The 23,810-nt window shown below is 47.0% G+C and overlaps 1 protein-coding gene across 2 annotated transcripts in view; it reads right to left on the minus strand.

The window, feature by feature from the left end:
* Positions 1 to 560: 560 nt before the first annotated feature.
* LOC119277652 (ABC transporter B family member 4-like) overlaps positions 561 to 23,810 on the minus strand; it is a 24,867-nt gene continuing 1,617 nt past the window's right edge. Inside the window, exons 2-12 of one of the 2 annotated variants that reach the window (XM_037558937.1) lie at positions 15,864 to 15,918; positions 7,957 to 8,132; positions 7,111 to 7,332; positions 6,553 to 6,791; positions 5,262 to 5,787; positions 4,894 to 5,167; positions 4,140 to 4,794; positions 3,662 to 3,890; positions 3,265 to 3,531; positions 2,917 to 3,180; positions 561 to 2,810 (exon numbers count right to left, since the gene is read on the minus strand). In XM_037558937.1, the coding sequence (XP_037414834.1) occupies positions 2,166 to 2,810; positions 2,917 to 3,180; positions 3,265 to 3,531; positions 3,662 to 3,890; positions 4,140 to 4,794; positions 4,894 to 5,167; positions 5,262 to 5,787; positions 6,553 to 6,791; positions 7,111 to 7,332; positions 7,957 to 8,132; positions 15,864 to 15,918 (3,552 nt within the window). In that variant the 3' untranslated portion in view covers positions 561 to 2,165. Of the gene's footprint in view, positions 2,811 to 2,916; positions 3,181 to 3,264; positions 3,532 to 3,661; positions 3,891 to 4,139; positions 4,795 to 4,893; positions 5,168 to 5,261; positions 5,788 to 6,552; positions 6,792 to 7,110; positions 7,333 to 7,956; positions 8,133 to 8,378; positions 9,083 to 15,863; positions 15,919 to 23,810 lie in introns of those variants that run through there. The other variant, XM_037558938.1, reaches the window with a different exon arrangement.

The raw sequence follows: 23,810 nt of genomic DNA on the forward strand, positions 1-23,810 counted from the left end.
TACAGAAAAAAAAGGCAACCCTCCTTTGCCTTCTGTCAGTATCAACAGACAGAAGCGACTGCATGATTGTGTTCCATTAACATACTTGTGTTTTTATGAGCTTATCACTTAAAATAGCTTTTGTGCTAATCACTTAACCATGTTGAGAACATCTGCAAAGCTGCAAATAGCAGTATTTAAGTACATCAATATGGTTATAAGCAAATCATGTGAAAACAGCTGTAAACAGTGATGTTATGAGTAATGATACCTCCAATTATATTCCTTCACCTCATTACTGAACATGTCAGGTCCCCATCTCATCATTGGAAATGGCTAAGCTCAAGAGCTGAATGCTTAACATCATTCCTAACATTATTGTGCCATCACGTGGTAGATACATGTGGTCAGTACTGTACTTATGTTCCTGCAAAAAAGAATTGCATTTATGGAGATAATAGTTTCACAGTACATCCTGATAAGATAACTCTGTCTTATGCAGGCTAGCTGCGTAGATGTGTTTTTTCTGTTTCTCTAATTATTTCCTGACTTATGAATGTTATATGTGTATATCTGATTCAAGGACACTTGCTTTGCATGCCCAGCAAGATAATGTTCTGTAGACACATTTATCTGTTAAATATACCAAAGTATTGAAGTGGGATAAAGTTCACATATTTTTCTATGCCAACTTGGCAACATAGTGTTTGGAGCTTGGAGACGACACTCTGCGTCTGTTTTGAAACAGGTATATTAATGTAATTTCGGTTGGGAATACAGACACCTTGTTGAGGTTGAGTAGCTAGGTTCTGGTGCATGACCTATGAAATATGATGCTTATACCAGTTTAACTTGTTAAGGGTACATTTTTGTATCCCACAGGGATCTTTGCAGCTCTAATGGTAGTTCTCTGACGAAAATCAACATAGTTTGAATTTCCAGCATTACATTTTCGTCGGCTTCTATTTTACCAAGTTCGTGTTGTTGTACCTGTGACATGCTCTTCAATATTTTGTTCACATGCCAGATTTGTAAATGTGGTATATAGCCTTTTGTGATGTAACTGCAGCTTCTGAGCTTGCTGTACTTAATTACTGTCCACCTTCTCCTAGATCAGACAATCCTATTTTAACCATGGTCAATGATTTGACCTGAGGATTCATTTGGAGAACAAGTTGACAGTAGAGCTGACTTATAATTTTGTCAACGTCTGCAAATCTGTTGTTGATGCTATTAATCAACATCTGTAATAGTATATCCTTTTACTTCTCTCCAGAATTTTCCAAGTAAAGCTTCTGCTAGTTGTCACAACTTCATCCAGTTGAGCGAAAAATCCCGACTTCTTATTTCGTTCAGATTTATACCCATCATGGTGTTGCTTTTAAGACAGTAGACAATCGTGCTTAACAAGATGATGCTGTGAACTTTGTACTGTTCCAGCTTTCAAATCCGCAGCTTCTTGAAACCCTCCAGGCCCCGGAAGGAAGACCTGCCCAGTATAAGCAAACTGACGATGCTCGTCACAGACCGAATGAATCCTTTTACCTCTTGAAAAAACAAACTGAAACTCGCTTAATATATAAAGCAGACCACAACATCCAAACGAGTTCAAGTGCGGGAAGGAAAATAAATAGTCTGCCGGAGCAACAACACGAACATGCTAAAAAGAAAAAAAGGAACAACACAGGCTAGGAGACTAAGCAAGCGGCGTCCAGCTGCAATGGGGCATTGACCATGCCCCCTAGCAGCTCCTTATCCCGCTGAAATTTGAACATAGAGCAAAAGCAAAGCAACATAGCAACATTTCTGGACTTCCATAAAGGTCCAGCAACCTACAGGCAGCCCAAGAAACTGAACATATGAAAATAGCCACAAGCTTACATTTCCAAGGGAATGGGTTGCCCAGAGTTCTAACTCATGTTCTTATACTGCGATCTGGCAAATAATTTCTCCTTATTGCCGTGTTTTGGAAAAGCTTTATCGGCATCCTCGCTTGAACCACAATCAATTATTATTTTCATACAGTTTGTCTGATTGCATCTGCTTGTTTGCAGATACCCATCTACTAAAATGAAAGGAAAGATCCTACACCTACGCCCACATTAATTGGCCTATAAACTTATTAAATACACTGAATTGCTGGCCTTTCATTCCATGGAATTTTGCGGTAGAGAAAGGTAAGTATCTTATCTTGAAGTGGAGCTAAGCTCGACAAGGGAAGCGTAGGCTCCATCCTTCATCCGCATCAGTTCTTCATGCCTTCCTTTCTCCACTATCGTCCCGTTCTTCACGACGCTGATAATGTCGGCGCCTCTCACAGTCGACAGGCGATGCGCCACCACCACGGTCGTCCTCCCGACCATCACCCGGTCCAGCGCCTCCTGCACCACGCGCTCCGACTCCGCGTCCAGAGCACTCGTTGCCTCGTCCAGCAGGAGCATCTTGGGGTCCTTGATGACGGCCCTCGCGATGGCGACCCGTTGCTTCTGCCCGCCGGACAGCTGGATCCCCCGCTCACCGACGATGGTGTTGTACCCATCAGGCAGCCCGGAGATGAACTGGTGCGCGTTGGCTGCTTCAGCGGCGGCCACAATCTCTTCTTCGGAGGCCTCCCCTTGCTTTCCGTAGGCTATGTTGGCGCGGATGGTGTCGTTGAACAGCACTGGCTCTTGCGCCACGAGCCCGATCTGTAGCCGAAGCCAGCTGACTTTGAGGGTCGGAAGCTCCACGCCGTCAAAAAGGATCCTGCCTGAACTCGGGTCGTAGAACCTCTCGAGCAGCGCAATGGCGGTGGACTTCCCACTTCCACTCTCTCCAACAAGGGCAGCTGTCTGTAAAGATAGTGGCACCAGATTAACCTTCGTACTAGCTAGCATACCTATTAGTTAACATAGAAAGAAGGTTGTCAAAAAAAAGTTGACATAGAAAGAAAGTAACCTTTCCAGAAGGAATTATCAAGGACAGATCAGTGAATATTTGAACATTAGGGCGTAAGGGGTAACTGAAGCACACATTCTGGAACTCAATGTCACCCCTGAGATTTGCAACCACCATGCCCTCCTCGCTGCTGGAATCTATCTTGGACTTATGGTCAAGAATTTCGAACACGGAGATGGCCGATTCACTAGCCTTGGTGCTATCTGCACCTACTGCGCTTGTTCGTGAGATCCCAGTAGCCGCCAAAACTAATACGAAGAAGACCTGAGAATCGGTGGATTAGTTAACAAAAATACGAGGTTAGAACAATCAGCACTCAAGTTCTGAATAAGAATAATGTGCTCGTACCCGAAACACTTCAGGAAATGTTGCCGTTCCTTCATGAACAAACTTTGCACCGACGTAGAAGCAGAGAGCATAAGTAAGGTAGAACATAAGGAATGAAAACCCAAATCCCAAGCCACCAACAACACCTTCCCTCACTCCCTGCCTTGTTGGAGATTCACATTTCTTTTCATAGGCATCCATCACCTTCTGCTCTGCGCAAAACGACGCCACGGTTCTGATTCCTCCAACGGCGTCGGTTGCTACTTGACTTGCTTCCTCATACTTTAACTGCATCCCACCAAACTATTAGACAAAACAACTCTCCATCTGACAAATACGTGTATGAACATTGGTCATTTTGTTGGTGTTGTTTTTGAGAAAAAATGAATAATAGTAATTGCTAATTCACAGCATGCACCTTTGCATTTTTATTGAGACCTTTCAGGAACTTCATTTGAGCATAGGCTTGGAAACCCACCAATGGAACCACCACTGTGATAATCAATGCCAGCTTCCAGTTTGCCACCATAGCTATTGCGAAACCTACTATGATGGTCGATATAGTCTGGACATTAAGTGCTAAATTTTCTCCAACAAGCCGCTTCACGTTCAGAGCATCAGTCGATAGCCTTGCACCTATTGCTCCACTAGAAAAAAAGTTGAAACTTGTCTAAGTAAATCTGTAGAATATTGCACTAGTTGACAAGGATAACTCTTCACAATTTTTTCTTTGAAAATGCCAGATGGATTAATCTTAGCATTGATAAAAATTGTAAGAACACTGCTCAAGCTAGTTAGCATACATAAATGTTCTTAAAAAAACTGTATACTAACTGTTAGGGCAAAAGGAACCTTTGTGACAACACATCATGATGAGAAAAAGACTAAACACAGACCTAGAGTGTTCAGGTTTATCAAACCAGTTGATGTCCTGGTGCATGACACTTCGGAATGTCAGCGACCGTATGCGCTCCACAAGCTTCCCACCTGCTAATCCAAACAAGAAGTACTCTATTGGAATCAGAACAAGCGCACAAGCACCCAGCATGGCAAACATGCTTGCCCAGAACCTCGAGTCCTTGAGTAGTTCTGCTGGCGGCTCATAAAACGTCTTTATTGCACTTGAAATCAATATGCCATATACAGGCAAAATGGCCCCGTGCATTGCAGCAGCAACCGAACCAAGAGCAAGAACAAGAGCCTCTGGTTTGTTCAGATAAAAGAGTCGGCCGATTGGAGCTTTCTTTCTGTCACTAGATATTTTATCTGCACTCTCCTCTAGGTCTTGATCATTGTTGAATTCCATGGGATCACATGGAGCAGGGTAAGGATGTGTACCACTGTGCCCAAAAGAGGAGCCTTTACTGGTTGATCTTCTAAAGGAGCTACCTTGGCTTCTTGGTTTCCTTGTGAACGACCTAGAGCCAAAACTGTTTTCCATTATCGCATCAGGATCGACATTAGGGGCTTCTGCTACCTGCAGAGTCTCTTGCAGATGAATCAGCTGAGAGTATGCACCTTCAGGTTTGTTCACCAGTTCTACATGTGAACCTGCTCGAAATTCACAGATCAAGTAGCAAGTCAGGACATCTATTTTGAAACAGAGTATGTACTTCCTATACAGAGGTTGTCAATTCTCATATGACATACCTTGTTCCACAATCTTCCCGTGTTGTAGGACAGATATGACATCAGCGTTCTTTACTGTGCTTAGGCGGTGTGCAACAATGATTGTAGTCCTTTCTAACATTACCCTATCCAAAGCTTCTTGAACGACCCTCTCAGATTCCATATCCAGCGCGCTGGTTGCTTCATCAAGTAGCAATATCCTAGGGTTTTTTATAATCGCTCTAGCAATTGCTATTCTTTGCTTCTGCCCTCCAGACAGCTGAATTCCACGTTCCCCAACCATTGTCTCAAGACCCTGCAATGTTTCACAAAATATACATACTTTTAATTAACCATGAGTGAGTTAGCAACAGAATTAACATTATGTACATCTTAATTTCGCACTGTACATTTGGCAGTTTATCAATGAAGTTTGCTGCATTTGCAAGCTCGATTGCTCTTCTGATCTCTTCGAGATTAAGATCATCCTTCCCATAGGAAATATTTTCCCTGATCGTACTCGAGAACAATACTGGTTCTTGGCTGACGAGACCGATTTTTCCTCTTATCCACCCAAGAGTCATTCTTCTAATGTCAACTCCATCTATCAAGACTTCCCCAGACTGTGGATCGTAGAATCTCTCCACCAAACTGACGACAGTTGACTTTCCACTACCGCTCACTCCAACTAGTGCCATTGTAGTTCCACTTGGTACCAGTAAGGAGAATCCATCAAATACCAAATGTTCAGGCCTGGTAGGATAGCTGAAGTAGACATCCTTCAGTTCAACATCACCCTTGATGTCTTCCAATATGATACCTATGGTGTTATATACATCAATACATGGTTGTCTTTCAATTGTCTTGAACATTCTATATGCTGCTCCTTGACCTTGTGCAAAAGCTGTTATTGATGGTGCTGCCTGACCTAAGGACCTGCAGAAGAGACGTAACTCGAGTCAGAAACCAGAAGATCTCGAAAACAGACATGGAAGACCCTATTTGACATACTATGTTTGAAAGTCTGACTGCTGCTTTACAGATCCCACATCCTTATCAGAAACAAATTAGCAAGCACGATGTTACATCCTTCGGAGAACTGTGGGCTGGTCTGGTGCAGCAGCCGTGACCTTTTAGTATCATATGTCATATGCCCACATGACACACGGTCACGGAGAGGCACGTCCATGGGGAAACGTGGCACATTACTCATCTATTAATCTAACTATGTCTAAATTGCCACTTATCAGATATAGTGTTCTTCAAGTCATTCTTAACCACATATAATTCAAGAATAAAATGACCCGGTACTCAAGAAAGTTCATTAAAAAATCTAAAGCCCACCAATAATGCTCTCAACATTGCACCCCTAGATTCAAAGAGGAGCTCAAATGGATTATCTTCAGAGCTCACAGAAAGAAGTATATTGATTTTGAGGCCTGGGTCAACTCTTTTAGATAGCTTGCTCCCCAGGATATTTGTTGTTGGTGTATTGTGTAGTTCTTTTCTTTTATCTTTTTGAACTATTTTTCTGTATACATTATTTTGAAAAATCAATAAAATGCACGCAGCAGAGTCCTGATTTTTCCTCTAAAAAAATGCACCCCTAGCTATAATCTCCGCCCTTCAACAACCTCTGAAACAAGTTTTAAGTATGTACTCAGAATATTAAAGTGGTAAGGACTAATGTACGGAACTTACATTGCGCCAACCATGACGGACATTATAATAGTAATAACTATGCCACCATTATATCCTCGGTCGACTATCAATTTAGATCCATACCAAACTGCCAACCCATAGCTGCAAAACAAGATTGCCATTATTGAACCCACTCCAAGGCCACTGACAGCACCTTCTCGACGAGCAGACTCATATGCTTTTCTTATGAACTTGTTATATGTTGTTATAGCTTGCTTCTCACCATTGAATGAGACAACCTTCAAAGCATAAGCATAAGAAGAGAATAGTGACCGCAAGAATCAATAACAAAAATAAAGCATAATTTCTATTTGGTTTGGGCCACAAATCAAAGAACAGGAAAACAGAAGGCAAACATTGACTTCGACAAAATATTGGCGTCCAAATTGGCCAGGTGAGTTGTTCTAACTTTGGCCAAAAATGGCTTAGAAAGCCCCCAACAAATGGAACCTTCCCAAAATTTTGACATCACACCTTATAGGGGCCAAATGTGTAAAACTTTGACTCGCATGGTCATGGGCATCAAACGAAGTAGACCATGTATCCACTAGCACTCACCGTTCGAATGGTCCCAATAGTTTGCTCAACAATGTCTCCAGCATCACCATATTTTGCTTGCATTTTAGTGGACAACGTTGTCATCATCCTTGACACAATAGCACCGGCCACGGCTACTGGAGGGATGCTTGAGAGCATGACAAGTGTCAAGAGCCATCCTCTCACAAATGCAACAATGAAGCCTCCAAAAAAGGTAGAAAGGAGCTGTATGATCTTGCCAACCTATGAGAAAAATGTATGTATAGCAAAGTGTTAAAATAAAATGGAATTCTAGTTATTATTAGATACTTATACAGAAGGTTAATGGACTAAGCTTTGCAATGTCTGGTAGCAAGTTCATGTTATATATCCAATTCACTGAGTGGGTCTTCATCTCTGCAAGTCTATCAAACTGGTATTTCGTTGGTTATTATTAATATGGATCCATGTGAATGCAGTGTGCACCCATTACTTGTCGACTGAAGACAGGTGCAAAATTATGTGTTGTCCGTATAACAGAGCTGAGCCCAGACTCATATCGTAGGTTCATTTTGAGTACAAAAAATACGACAATTTATTTTCTCTATGACTTTCAGCTACCAATCTTTTCTAAAGAGCTAGCTTCTAGTCCGTGAACATACTGTTAGGTTAGCACATAAAAGAATGTAAAATCATTATACCACCTTCAATGTGACGAAATACACACACTTTCCCATATTGGTCAAAGAGATCGGTCATCTAAAGTGACAAAATGAATGAGAAGAGCCTTTTTATGTACAAGCTTATGCATATTGGCTGTAAGATTATAGCATCTAACAATGCTTTGAATGATGTGTCACAAGCACTCCTTGTGATAAAACAGCCTACCTTTTCTCCAATGGCATCTTGAATGAGGAATGTGTCCCCAGACATCCTCTCAACAACTTGTCCAGTGCTCATTTCCTTGTCAAAAAAAGCAACGTCCTGTCTGAGAATCGCCTTGAGATACATAGCTCTGATTCTTGCTGCCTGTCTTTCTCCAGTAATTGTCCAGCATGATACCTCTATCAAAACATCAAACTGATCAATAAAATGAAGGATGCTTTGAGTATTACCCTTAAAGTTACTCTAGATGATCTAACTCTTAGGCTCGTATTCTGAAATATCTCATTCATATCAGTACATTGAGAGTTTGAGACACAAAGCATCTGCGTTTTCTCAAAAATAAAATTTACTCTGGATAACAGTATTGAAACATTTTTTTTTCAGGAACAAGCAAGCAGGGAGTCAGAGCATCTCCAACCACAAACCTTAAATTTTGCCCACATTTGTCAGCGGACATTGCCCGGACATGTCCGCCCCTCTCCCCCATTTACCCGGGTAGACAACGGCACTCCCCATTTTTTTCAGACATTTCACCGAACACGTTGCGTGCACAGCCCGGACGTAGCGGAGCGCCCCAGATACAGAATGCACGCACGCGGCGGCAGGACGGCAACGCTCTCCGTCCAGCGACGAGCGCCACCACCCTCGCATGCAGCAGCAACAGCAGCACACAGCTCACGCGCTCATGCAGCAGCATCAGGCACGCATCAGCAGCAGCACACCATTAGCAGGTAGCAGCAGCCTACATCGCAAGCCCAAGCACGCACCACACAAGAGCCCGCGCTAGCAGCCGCCCGGGCGCGGCGACCTCCGGTTCATGGTGCGACTGCTGGAGCGCTCGGGGCTCTGGGACGTGCGTCCGCTCGCTGCGCCGAGCGTGCGGAGGGCGGGCGGCTGGCTCGGTGGACCGCGCGTGGAGATGACGTGCGCGCGTGGTCGGGGAGCTCGAACCGAGCCACCGGCCGCTGTGCTTCTCCCTCAGCACCGGAGCAGTGCCTCCCGGCCGTGGTACCGGCGTCGTTGCGGGCGGCCTGGCCCTCAGCATCTCCAACGGCCGCGCGAAACCACGCGCGCGGGGTAAACGCAGCTTTTAGCGCGCGCGGGGCGTTTTGCCGCGCTCCAGCGGCGGCGGGAAAATCGCGCGTGCCGGAACCGTTTCCCCCCGCGCGCGAAAAGGCGCCAGCTCGCGCCTCATTTTTTGCGCACCGCTTACGGTGTGGCGCGCGCCACGCGCCTCTTCACGCCTCCTCTTCTCCTCTTCCTCTCCCTCTCTGCCGCGCGCCGCTCCAGCGCCCCGCCACTGACGCGCCTCCACCGCCCCAGCGCCCCGCCATGCCGCCGCGCCGCCGAGGAGCGTCCGGCTACCGCGGCGTTCGCCTGCGCCCCAACGGCGCTACTACGCGGAGATACACTCCGGCGATCTCCGGCTTGGCCTCGGCACGTACGGGACGGCGCGCGAGGCAGCCCGCGCGTACGACGCGGCGGCGTGGCGCCTAGGCCGGCCGCGCGGCCAGATGAACTTCCAAGATGTGTACACGCTCCAGCAGGCGCTCGACGTCGCCCCGCCGCCTCGTCTGAATACGAGTTCTTCGTCAGTATGGAGATCTTCGAGCGTGCGCTCAACTTCAAATGGGAGGTCATCGTCGTCTACGGAACGGCGGACCACAGCCGCTCCCCGACATTCCTCGCCGAGCTGCAGCAGAAGATCTCTGCGTCCTCCCTACCCGTTGTGGTGGTAGGGGGGGGGACTTTAACCTCATCCGCTCCCCGGATGAGAAGAATAACGACCGGGTTAATCGCCCCCGGATGCAGATGTTTAACGACTGCATCGCGGAGCTTGGCCTCCGTGAGCTCGAGCGCACGAGGGCCCAGTTCACCTGGACTAACCGTCAGGCAAACCCGACGCAGTCTGTCCTAGACCGTCTTAGTTTCCCCGGATTGGGAGCTCAGATGCCCCCTGGCCTCGGTCCAGGCAATTACCAGGATCGGGTCTGACCATGTCCCTCTCCTCCTCTCCTCGGTTGATGAGCGCCCCCCCATTCCCCCCTGGTTTCGGTTCGAGGACTTCTGGCTCAACCAGACCGGGTTCCGCGAGGCGGTTGCGGCCAGGTGGGCCGCCGCTCGCGTCTCCCCCCACCGCACCATGTCCGCGGTCGACTCCTGGCAGTTCTGTGCCAAGCTAGCCTGCCAGTTTATGAAGGGCTGGGGCGCGAACCTTGGCCGGGATATTCGTGAGCGCAAGAAGGCCATCTTAAGCGCTATCCAGGCCCTGGACGTCCGTGCTGACCTGTCGGGGATCTCCCCGGATGAGTGGATGTTGAGGTATGACCTCGAGGACCAGCTCTCGGCCATTTACACGGACGAGGAGGCCTACTGGTGGATGCGCGACACTCAACGCTGGGTGCTCCAGGGCGACGCCAACACGGCCTACTTCCAGGCGATTGCCAACGGCCAGCGGCGTCGTAATTCCATTCATTCCCTGTGGGCGGGTGAATCCCAGCTTGTTCGCCCCTCGGACATTCGCGCCCACGTAGATGGCTTCTATAAAGCCCTGTTTTCCCCCACCCCTAGGGGTGGGGCTGCTCTGGCCCCCGATACCTGGTCGGGGGTCCAGCTTGTGTCCGCCGAGACCAATGACGCTCTAGTGGCTCCTTTCTCAGAGGAGGAGGTCCTTGCGGCGATCAAAGGAATGAACCCCTCCTCGGCCCCGGGCCCGGATGGACTGCTAGTACTGTTCCTTAAAACATTCTGGCAGACCATTAAGCCTGAGGTCATGGCCCTCTTCGACGAGTTCTTCTCTGGAACCATGGACCTGGGGCGCCTGAACTATGGGATCATTACCCTCATCCCTAAAGTTCCTGGGGCCTCGGACATCCGCCAGTTTCGCCCAATCACCATGATCAACATGATCTTCCGGATCCTGGCCAAGGGGTACGCCAATAGGGTGAGCCTTCTTGCAGACTCCATCACCCACCCCAACCAGTCCGCCTTCATCCAAGGCCGATTTATTTTGGATGGGGTGTTGGTCTTCCACGAAGTCCTGCACGAAGTTCGAGCAAAGCACCTCCGCGCGGTGTTCCTTAAGCTCGACTTCCACAAGGCCTACGACACGGTGCACTGGCCCTTCCTTCGGGAAGTATTGCTTCGGAAGGGCTTCGACGACCGCTGGGTGACACGTGTTATGCAACTTGTCACCTGCGGCCGGACGGTGGTCAACATCAACGGTGAGATCGGGCCCTACTTCCCCACCTTATGTGGGGTTCGCCAGGGTGACCCGTTCTCCCCGTTCCTCTTTAACATGGTGGTCGATGCCCTTGCGGTCATCCTGGATAAGGCCAAGGCGTGCGGTCATATTCGGGGCGTTGTCCCTCACCTAGTTGGCTCTGGAGGGGTCTTCCTCCTCCAGTATGTGGACGACACCATTATCATGGTTGAAGGCTCCGAGTCCGACATCGCTAACCTGAAGTTCCTCCTCTTATGCTTCCAACAAATGTCCAGACTCACCATTAACTTCGACAAGAGCGAAGTGATGGTCCTTGGCTACAACCCGGATGAAGCCTCGTCCATTGCGGATAGGCTTAACTGCCGCCTGGGCACCTTCCCCACCACTTACTTGGGGGTGCCCATTAGTGACTCCAGACTCACCGTCGCGGATCTGCGACCGACGGTGACTAGGATGCAGTGCAGGGTTGAACCCTGGAGGGGTCACTGGCTGTCGAAAGCCGCAAGGGTGATCCTTATCAGTTCCTCGCTTGCGAGCCCCCTCTGGTTCCTCTTGAGCTTCTATGGCCTTCATGAGACCCTTCACCAGGAGGTGGACAAATACCAGTCGAGGTTCTTCTGGGCTGGCGAGGACAACAAACAGAAGTACCATATGGTGAGCTGGTCCGACATTTGCAAGCCCAAAGACCAGGGGGGGTCTCGGGATCCTCTCTTCTCGACGCATGAACATTGCCCTCCTAACTCGCTGGTTGTGGCGTATTGCCAACGGGGAGGGAGGCCTCTGGCTCACCATCATCCGCAATAAATACCTTCATGGCCAGCCTCTTGCCTTCTGCCAACGTATGGGCGGTTCTCAGTTCTGGCAGTCCGTGATCCAGCTCCTGCCCGTACTATGCATTGGCACCTCTGTCTCTGTTGGCTCCGGTGCCTCGACCCTATTTTGGTTAGATCTATGGCTAGGGGACGCCCCCCTGGCGGTGCGTTTCCCTGAGCTCTTTGCCATTGTGGTTGACCCTCGGGTCTCGGTCGAGACGACCCTTATTGACTTAGGGCGTCTCGCCTTCCGGCGCACGTTTGGCCCCCTTGAGGTCGCCGCCTGGGACTCCCTCCTCCAGGACATTGCTCTTTTGCCGATGGATGTGGCGGAGGACCGAGATGCTCTATCCTGGCACCTCGAACCTTCTGGCCGTTTCTCCACGAAGTCCCTATACGGCGCCATTGCTCCATCGTCGGCCCCGGAACCATTTAGCCTGATCTGGGATATCCGTCTCCCGCTGAAGATCAAGATCTTCCTGTGGCAATGGATCCGTGGTCGGCTCCCCTCCGGTGTTGAGGTCCTCAAGCGGAATGGCCCGGGTGATAGGAGGTGCCCCATCTGTGGCACCATTGAGGATGCTAACCACATCTTTTTCTCGTGCCACTCTGCCCAGTTCCTTTGGGCCTGCTTCCACGAAACGGTCGGTGGACAGTGGTGTAATACCAACTTCCCCGACCTGCTTGCCGAGCTTAACGCCTGCCCTGCCCGCTACCGCCATATTAGATGGTTGTGCGTGGGGGTTCTCGCCTGGACGCTCTGGAACATCCGTAATAAGCTTGTTATTCAGAAGGTGCCCCTTCGCCGTGCGACTGACGCAATCTTCAAATTGTGTGGTTACCTGCAGCTTTGGCGGCCGCTTAGCCACCCCCAGGACCGAGACGTCATCACCGCCCTCCTCTCCGATCTTCGCTCGATGGCGCTCCGCGTGGTTCCCTCGCTGCCGCCCCCTCCTCCTGAGCCTGACTAGGCCTCCTGGCGCCTGTGTGGACTGTGGCCTGCGTTTTTTTGAGTGTAGGGCTTGTTGTGCTGTGCCCTCAGCTGAGACCCTTTGTTGTACTATTTTGGCTCTTGTGGACCTCCGTGTGTGTGTTTGGTGTGTGTTGGATCTTGTTGGATGCTTATTGGGCGGTTGGCTTTATAATATAAAGTGGGGCGAAAGCCTTTTTCGGTAACACGGCACAAGACCGTGCGGAGCACGCCGAGCGGCAGCGCCGCCTCCTCGTCGCCTAGGAGGACGAGCAGGTCATGGCGGAGTGGCGCCGATGCCACCCAGAGGACGTCGCCTACGAGCAAGTCTACTGGGCAAGGCGTCGCGAGGAGGACACGCGAAGGCGCCGCGAGGCGCGGTTGGACAGGCGTCGGCGGAAGGCGTTGGTGAACGTGCAGACCGATCTCGTTGCAGCAGGTGGGAGGTCGTTCTTCACGGAGAACGATGATCGTTGGTTGGACATATGGCTATCAACCTCGGACGACACCGCCGAGGATGATAATGGTGATGATGATAGCGACTTAGAGTAGTTTTTTTATGCTATCTATTTAGTTTTTTATCGTTTGTCGTTTTTATTTTATGCAATCTATGTTTCCGATGTAAAGTACCTTTGTATCGTTAAAATTCTATGCAATCTATCTAGTTTCTATGCTTTCAATGCCTACATCCTAGTTTGTAGAATGAGCGCGCGCGCTGCAATTTTTGCGCGGCTGCTAGAGCGGCACGCGCGCTGCATTTTAGCACGGCTACTGGAGCTGGCGCTGCGTGCCGCGCCAAACCAGACGATGGGTGCACGCTAAAGCCATTTTTTACGCGCGGCGCGTTCGGCGACTGTTGGAGATGCTCTAAGGGCATAGCCAATGCTATAGGGTGGACAGCTGCCCTAGTATCCACGTAGGTTCGGATGGTCCGGAAAGGTTGAAAATGTTGTGCTCAGAATAAAGTGGGTGCTTGCAGAGGAGACTGCCTCCTAATGACAAAAGCTTGCTTCGATGGTGGGAGCTGTGTGTGTGCGAGGTTGCATGCCATGTCGTATTGAAGGAAAGTGAGAGAGAGAATGGAGGAGTAAAGAAAGAAAAGGGGATAGATGGGCCCTCAAAGGAATCTGCAGCATTTCTAAGAGTGATTTCATACAGTGATTTCAGTTTAGGAACCTACGTGGATGGGCTGCCTCATTGTATATGCCCTAAGAGAGACTCATGATTCCGTTAATTCGGTAAATACTCCCCATATGTAAAACAAATTTAAGGGAAAAAATTTAGGACGAAGGAAGTACAATTTTAAACACCCTCTGCTCCTAACTCCTACTGAGGTCCATTCACAAATGTAAGACTTTTGAATATTCTCTCAAAAGGAAAAGGAAAACGTTTGGGCTCGGCGTGCCGGCCGAAAGCTCGGCCGGCGCCTTGTCCATGCATGCGCCACGCGGTTCAAGACCTCACACGCATCGCGTATCCTCCTCTCCTTCTCCCTTCTTTTTCTCTTCTCCCGTTGCTCATCTCTCTCCCCTTTTTCTCAGGGACCCCGCCGCCATGGTTAACTGTCGCCGCTGGAGGCTTCCTAGGGCGCCGCCGACACGAGAATCAGCCAGTCCGGCCGCCCTCAGCCAGATCCGCTCGGATCCGCGCCACCGGAGCTCTGACTGCCTCGCCAGACCTGGCCACGCCACAGCTGCAACCGCGGGCTCATCGCCGGGGGTGCTGCGACCGGCGCTACCGGAGCTGCCACCACCAACAAGGAAGCTGCAACCGCGGGCGAAAGTTGCTGCATGTGTGGATCCGACGAGAAAGACATGAGATGACGGCGAGGCCAGCGAAAGGCGGCTAGTGCGGCGACAGGCGAGCGCGTGGGGTGGTGCTTCGAGGCCGGGTGTGTGCTCGTCCATGGAGGTGCGAGCACTGGGGAGAAAAAGGCACGGGAAAGGAGACCCACTCGAACGGCTGACCGCGTCCAAATCGGGTGGCTGGGCAGCGATCGGCCCAAATTTGGGTCGGCGCACCGGCGCCTATCGTTGCCCACAGAAAAAAAAGGTGTTTTAGATATTTCAATATATGCTACTCCCTTTGTCTTATAATATGAGAGCGTTTTTTGCACTAGTGCAGTGTAAAAAACACTCTTATATTATGGGACGGGCAGAGTACTATGGATTGCAATGAGTGAACAGACACACTAAAATGCGTTTATGTACATTCAAATCGGAAAAAAGATAGAACATCTTACGTTTGTGAATGGAGTGAGTACCACACTAGAGACTGTTTGGTTTGAGACTAAATTTGTCGATGGTTGCCACACCTAAGGTTAGGTAAGTTTGATCAACTCAGATGGATGTTTGGTTCAAGCCACACTTTAGGCAAGCCACGCTAGGCAAAAGCTGTGGCAAGATTGCTTTAGACTTGCCAATTTGTGGCTCTTATTTTATTAAACTAACCTTAGGCAAACTTGACAAAAATGTATGACAAAGTGTGGCAATCCAAAGCATAGAACCAAAAGGGCCTTAAAACTACCCCACAAGGTTTCAATAAAAGGAAACACTTGAAAATAGTTGGTTGATAACTCTTTGTGCATCGACAACATTCACGTGGGGCATGGTGTCGTCTTCGATGAGGATAGATAGGAGAGAAAGAAAAGAGAGGTGAAAGTGGCTACAAGTGGGGTCACGGGTGGTCTGGAGCTCACATGGAGTGCATGTTCAGGTCACCCTGGTTCTACTCCATATTTAGGCTGACTTTATGGTGGTCTTGACATTTAGGAACGATTTGGAAGCTTTCGTTGGGCCAGGGGTTTCTTTCCAGACATATTTGATAAAGCAATTTCTATCCAAACATATATCTATTTTTTTAACACATATATTTCTCAATTTTATTGCATACAAAAGGCACTCACGAAGTGTTGAAGCAAGTCCTGCTCCAATACCAAGATAAACAAAGTTAATGATCACCTGAAAACAAGAAATATTAAATTAGAAATCTATAATCTATAATACATAAATAGTTGATCCCCACTAAGCTAATTCTCTTGACATGTAGCCTAGCCACGTCATCAAACTTGCCATGTCTGCAGTTCAGTTACATGTTTTCACTTTCATGCTGACAAAGAGCACTATCCCAACTACAAGTGTTGATAGCACAATGTCTGTGCCTTGCTACGAAGCCAAAAAGACAGAGTTAGGCCATCGTCTTAGGAGATTGAAAGACGTTGGTGTCCTGTAATGGTTGGGTGATTCAAAATTTAAAAAGAGAGAGAAAATACAATGAGAGATTTCCACGCGACAGGGTTGGAGAATCTTAAACGCCCATATTAAGTCCTTTGCTAGATTTATAGTGAAACACCATGTCGTATATTGAAACACAAGAGGGTGTACATTAGTTAGGAGACCGCACATGGTCGTGGATCAATTAAAAGGATGAGGTCCACAGTAGCATTGGAATTACAATTTGTTTGCTCTCTTATGCTATGAAGGATTGGTTGGGAAGAGAAACTAAAACTAAGTATTTGTCATTTGTGTCTTCTACAAGTATTGGCTTCAGAAAGTAATATTGTATTTGTTATTTGTGTTAGGTTCACTTTATGTCATACATTTCAATAACATAGTTACGAGATGCATTTCAATTACTAAATCACTTTGCTACGGGATACTTTTCAATTTTATATATAATATATTTCAATAATAAGGTTCCTATAAATTTCAAAAAATGTCATATATTTCAGTAATGAGGTGCATTTTAATACCATATCACTTTGTTAGCAGATGCATTTCAACACCGGATGCTTCACTACCAAATCATTTTTTAAACATATGAAATTAAATACCAGATTAATTTAAATTACCCGACCATTTTCAATACCACATCCATTTCAATAACGTAAACATATTTCAATTTCAGTATAGTTTTAAATGTACATTTTAATAAAATTTAGTATCGCATCCATTTCAATGACATAAAAGTGGAATACAGATGATAAATGTCAGTGCGAGCCTCTGTTTTCAAGGCGTCCCTAAGGCGTCGCCTAGGCGACGCTTAGGCGTTAGGGCGTCCTGCGGGGTTGAGGCGTCCACCTCGCCTTAGGTGGCTGTCTAAGGCGTCCGCCTTAAGCTATAAGGCGCCCGAGGCGTCTGCCTAGGCGTCCAGGTGGTTGCCTTAGTCCATTTTGGACGCCTTCACTTGCTAGGCAGGCAAGGGAGCTGTTTTAGGCGCGGAACAGAGTTTTGGCGGGAAACTGGAATGGTGTTGGCGCCAACAGGTAAGAGGGGAGAATGAGAGAGAGAGAAACAACCCCCAATCCACACACTCCCCCTCCTTCTCTCCAGTGGCTCCTCTCCAACAGATCTGGTTCCTCCTCTGCAGCAGATCCTCTCCGGCAGCTCCTCCCCCTCCTCTCCAATAGCTCCTCCTCTTCTTCCTCCTGTCCAGCAGCTCCTCCTCGTCCTCCTGTCCAGCAGCTCCTCCTCCTCCTCTCTAGTACAGCAGCAACAGTAAGGTATAACTCCCTCTCCCTTCTCCCACACCCTCCTCTGCTCTCTTTCTTCTTTGTTGGACTGTTTTGTGCTAGCTGGTTGGTGGTTGCTCACTTGTCTCTTATAGTGGTTACTGGTTAGTGCCTTAGTGGATGCCTGAATGTTAGTGATTAGTTTAGTGATAGTGGGGTTAGTGCCTTAGTGGATGCTCCTTGGTTGAATAAAATAATGATGGCTCTTAGATTTATGGGTGGATTAGAATAAAGGCTAGTTGAATACTGATGCATGATGTGTTGCTCAACAATGGATTAGTTTAATGACTAGTTGAATGCTGATTAGTTTAATGGCTAGTTGATTGTTGTTGTTTGCTACATCTGCATGAGTAGAGTAGTTTAGTTGCTGCCACAACAGCCTTTTCATATGTCTGGTACCCTTTTGTCTATCTAGTAAGTACTTTATTGTTTGTTGCCTTGTTGCCATGGCAGCCCTTTTATCAGTTATGCTAATATTCATTTGTGTTTGGTTGTTTGTTGCAGGTAGTAGAAGTGTAGCACCATGGATGGAAATGCAGCAGCTGATGGGGGTGAGCCCACCTATGATCCAATGAAAGATCCAACAAGGAAGCCACAACGGTCAAATGATCCGGGATGGAACTATGGATATTGGTCTAAGCCTCCAAATCGGGATCTTGTTGTGTGCGCTCTTTGTGGCAAGATAACTTCTGGAGGGATCAAGAGGCATAAAGAGCATCTTGCGGGCGTCGGGGGAGATGCAATTGGTTGTCCTAAGGCCACCACACAATTGAGGAGAGAAATGGGAGCATATTTGGAGCAAAATAGGAGGATCAAGGGAGTAGTAGATGTAGATGATGCTCCTGATGTTGTGGAGGTGAGTTCAGTTGGAGCAAACATCACCTCTAAAAGGCCAAGCTCAAGGACAACAGCCAAGCAGAATAAGAAAGTGTTTATCACCAACATGCAAGGTAAAAAGAAGTCTGTTGCTTCTACCGCCAATAGTTCCAAGCCAATTGTTGCCATGCTACGAAGAACACCTGAGGATCTTGTAGATGAAAGACGCCCTGGGTGTTCTCAAAGCACCATGGAGTCCAGCACAAAGACTTCGGAAGAGAGTCAGTATGTCAGTATGTAGTGGGAATTGTTCTTTTACGAGTGTGGCATTCCATTCAATGCTGCAAGTAGTAGGCAGTTTGAGGTTGCAATTGAAGCCTCTTGTCAATATGGTTCAGGTTACAAGCCTCCTAGTGCACATGAGCTGAGAGAGCCATTGCTTAATGATTGTGTGAAGGAAACAGGACTTTTGAGGAGGCAACACGAGGCAGCATGGAAAAAATATGGATGCACAGTCATGTCGGATGGCTGGTCGGATAAAAGAGGACGCCATTTGATTAACTTCCTTATTAATAGTCCAGAGGGCACTTTCTTCTTGGAGTTGGTTGATGCCTCAAGTGTATGTCATGACGGTGATAAGATAGCTGATTTGCTTGAGAAGAGAATTCTGGATGTTGGAAAAGAGAATGTGGTACAAGTTCTCACCGATAATGGTGCTAATTACAAGAAAGCTGGCCACCTTCTAATGGAGAGGATGCCTACTCTATATTGGAGCCCATGTGCATGTCATTGCTTGGACCTAATGTTGGAAGATATAGGAAAGTTGAAGGCATTTAAGAAGCCTATTGCAGGGGCTAGACGTGTCACAACTTTCATCTATAGACATGGAAGACTTCTTAGTCTAATGAGGAAGGCCACGGGTGGGGATCTTGTGAGACCAGCAGCCACTCGTTTTGCCACAGCCATCCTCACACTTAGGAGTTTGGTCAAGAACAAGGTTGCATTGAGGAGTTTATTTACATCTGATGAATGGGTTGGAAACAAGTTAGCAAAAACACAAGTTGGCTTGAATGTGCAAGAGATTATACTTTCAATGGAGTGGTGGAGCGCAATTGAGGACTGCCCTAGAGCTTTAACTCCACTTCTTAGAGTTCTTAGAGTAGCGGATGGTGATGACAAGCCTGCCATGCCAGAGATTAAAGCACTTATGATTTATGCAAAGGAGATGATCAATCTAGGTTTCCCTCAACAAAACAAGCAACCATTGCTCAAGAAGATCTTGGCCATTGTTGACAAGCGTTGGGAGAATCAAATGGATCATCCATTGTATGGGGCTGCTCTATTTTTGAACCCAGGAAAGTTCTTTCCTATTGTAAGCAGAAATAATGATGCCTTAGTTGGGGAGCTTAGGAGCTTCTTTAACGATGTGCTTGCAAAAATGGTACCGGATGCCAATGTTCGAAAAAAGATTGATCAACAATGTGTGCTCTATGAGGGCCAGTGAGAAGGCTTTTCTAATCCATTGGCACTCGAGATCATGAGCACGAGAAACCCTCGTAAGTCATATTAAATGCATCATGTTAATTCCAGTTCCAACAATGTAATTTCTATACAAACTCTTAATATGTGTCAATTTTTATCATTTTAGTTGATTGGTGGAGTTCATTTGGTGGTCGGGCCATTGACCTACAAAGGTTTGCAAATTGCATTGTTAGTCTTTGTGCTTCATCATCTGGTTGTGAGAGGAATTGGAGCACGTTTGAATTTGTAAGTCAACTAGTAAAGTAGTATTTGTGTTTGTTTAATGATGATTTCAACAAGTTATTTACTTATTTCACTTGTTTTTTCTACTTTGTAGATCCATATGAAGAAAAGGAACAGGTTACAATGGAAAAGGTTGAATGATCTTGTCTTTGTTTCATACAACAGGAAGAATATGCAACGGTTTCAAAAGAGGCGTGAGAAGGTGGGCGAGAATAGCTTTGAGGCTTTGGTCATTGAGGATTTTGATTGGGGCAATGAGTGGGTGGACCCATCAATATCACAACCTCAAGGTGCTCGAGGTTGTCCTGAAGACAATCAAGACATTACATGGGAGGATGTTGATGTGGCTATTGGCGCATCTTCAAACCTTCGAGGCCGCAATCTACATAGGACAGCAACTACACTTCGTAGGGGCCAGACAAATGTCCGTCTGCAACACTACGCACGCAAGAGACCTACTACAACACGACCTACAATTCCTGAAGAAGATGATGCAGAGGAGGACTTGGAGCAAGAACAACACTCAAGTATGCCCAATGCAGAGGGGGAGGATTCAAACTACGTTGAGGATGATGATGATGATGATGATGTGAGCAATGACGATCAAGAGCCAACTAATGTTGACCAAGATGGTGAAGACAACACCAATGCCAATGAGTTTGATGATGATGACTTTTGATTGAGACCTTGAGAGTGGAGACTGGAGACTGAAGAGACACGAGAGAGCTGAGCTGGCCACCTTTATCCCTTTTGCTATGCTGGAATTATCTATTATTCTGTTTGTCTTATGTGGACCTTTGTTATGTGGACTACTGGACTTGTGACATTTGAATTGGTTAATCGTTATTGGTTATGTAATATGCCATGCATTGCAGTTGTTGCACTCATACTTGCTATCTTTCTTTCCACTTTTGCTCCCTGCCTCGCTTTTATTTCTATCTTTTGTTGAATGTGCACTGGTAAATGATACATTATTCTAACATATTTGGTCATGACTTCATGTTGATGCAGAATTCTGCTGGGGAGAAAAGCAAGTTCAAAGAGGATGGGAATGGATGCTATATGGGCTCTACAACAATCAGTTGCAAGGTGTGTATGGCTGTATGCCTAGTTGCTTAATGCCTATCAAATTCTACTTAATTATGTTGCTTACAAGTCTCTAAGGCGTCGCCTCGCCTTATGCCTTAGTGCTTAGACAGTGAGGCCCCCCCCCCAGTGCCGCACCTCGCCTTACCGCCTTAAAAACATAGGTGCGAGCTGCATTCCGATATGAGATGTATTCCAATACTAGATCACTTTGTTGCAAGATGCATTACACTACCATACGCTTCACTACCAGATCACTTTGTTACCATATGGATTTCAATACCAGATGAATTTCAATTACCAGACCATTTTTTTGAAATACGAGATCACTTTCAGTACCACATACATTTCAGTAACATGCACATATTTCAATTCCAGTACAATTTTAACAATACAATTCAATAAAAAATATTTTTAGATATTGTAAATATATATTTTGAAACATTTTTTAGTTATTTATGAGTATATTTTTAGTTACTGTGAGACTGAAATATAAAAGTGAAATTTCACAATCACAACTATCAATGTGAAACTGAAATAGTGAAAATTAAACAACTTAGAAATGTATCCAAAATTTATCTTGTCTCCACGAATTCAAATATATAAAGAAATGTAAAATATATTTTTGGTTTTAAATATATGACCAATTTAAAATATCACTTAGATATACAAAGGTTGCTTTTGTTAGGGCATCTCCAAGGCAGACCCACAAACTGCTCGCATCCGTTCGGACCGCGCTGTCCGGACCGTGGAAGCCATCCAACGCGGACCTGAAATGGTCTGCGGCATGGTCCGGACGTACTTTCTCCTGCAAACCGGAGACAAAAGTGGGGGAGATTTGCGGGAGTCGGGACACCAGACACGTAGGACTCCGACACCCCCGGCCCACCCAAAACCCTTCACGGACCCTGCACCTCCATGGCTCCATCTTCCCTATTTTCTCTCCTTTCTTCTTTCTCTCTTGCCTTCGCCACCGCACCACACCCCGGCCGCCACGCCACAGCACACCCATAACGAAATTCTATGCCTCCATCACCTCTAGCGTTCTAATCGGGCTCCACCCCGCTTCTCCTCCGTCGTCGTTCAACCCCCGTCCTTCGACTGGCTCATCGGGTACCATCCGCTACTGCTATACTCACCATGCCCGGCAACTATTCGATGAATTGCCGGAGCTAAAAATAGTGTTCCCTTCTTCTTTCAAGCAATGTATTTCAATTTGGAGTACATATATGAGCACTATGTTGAGTCGTCAGCTCGTCCGATGAGGAGTAGTCGGATGAGACAACGATGATGCATGTTCTCAATTTCAAGAGCTTGATCATCGTCGTCTCATCCGACTACTCCTTAAAGACACGAAGCATGTTCTCAATTTCAAGAGCTTGATCAAGGGTCATTGAGTGCTCAATCGCAACATTGCGCGCGACCATTTGACACTGATGGCCGACTACTTTGCCTCGGATGCACTCTTCGCTGACCATTTTCGCTGACGTTTTGGATTCACAAGACTATCTTCGATCGTTTGTATCATGGAGTCCGATCCTATGATGACCACTTCATCTTGAAGAAGAACGTTGTGGGAACGATTGGCTTCTTTGGTTACCAGAAGTGCACGGCTGCACTACGGATGCTTGCACATGGCACGGTTGCTGATTCTTGGGACGTACGAGTACCTACGGCGGTTTGAGAGCACATGCGGAGATGCCATGATCAGGTTTGCAACTGCTATGGTCGAGGTGTTCGGACCTCAGTACCTGAGAGAACCAATTGTGGCAGACACCGAGAGGCTTTTGGCAATCTCAGAAGCAAGAGGGTGGCCAGGTTTGCTTGGAACTCTTGACTGCATGTATTGAAATGGAAGAATTGCCCGAACGCTTTACAAGGGTAATATTAGGGTCATGTTAAGAAGCCCACCATCATTCTTGAAACAGTTGCATCACATGATCTTTGGATTTGGCGGGCTTTCTTTGGCATGCCTGGGTCTCATAATGACATCAATGTGCTGCAGCGCTGACTGTTGTTTGCGAGGCCGACTGAAGGAAAAGCTCCTCCCGTATAACATGTGCTACTATCTTGTTGACAGTATCTATCCTTCGTGGGCTACGTTTGTCAGCACCATCTCTAACCCAGTTGGCCAGGAAAGGGCTCACTTTGCCCAAAGACAAGAAGCAGCTAGAAAGGATGTTGAGAGGGCATTTTGAGTTCTGCGGGCCTGTTTTACAGTTGTTCATGGACCTACTAAACAATGGGATCCGAGGACCTTTTGGGAGGTGATGACATGTTGTGTGATCATGCATAACATGATCGTCGAGGGTGAGGGTGACGATGTTGTCGCAGCTCTAGAATTTGAGAACATGGGAGATCCTATCAAACTTTCAGGCCAGAATCCGGTCACATTTGAAGAGTTTATTCAAAAGCATCAACAAATTCGGCATCGGCCAACTCACGAGCAGCCGAGGAAAGATTTGATTGAGCATCGATGGGCAGTTAAAAGGACAACACTGTTGGGATGTAATATTTGAACTTTTTAAAATTTGAACTAGTGCTGCATGCGGCTATTTGAACGTCTGAACTCTACATGTGCGGCTATTTGATCGTACGGATTTAAACAATTGAGGAAGGCCGGATGTATGCGGCTACGGTTGGATGGTGGCCTCCCGCATCCGTGTTCGCGGACTG

The sequence above is a fragment of the Triticum dicoccoides genome, chromosome 3B, assembly GCF_002162155.2.
Source record: "Triticum dicoccoides isolate Atlit2015 ecotype Zavitan chromosome 3B, WEW_v2.0, whole genome shotgun sequence".
Lineage (NCBI taxonomy): Eukaryota > Viridiplantae > Streptophyta > Magnoliopsida > Poales > Poaceae > Triticum > Triticum dicoccoides.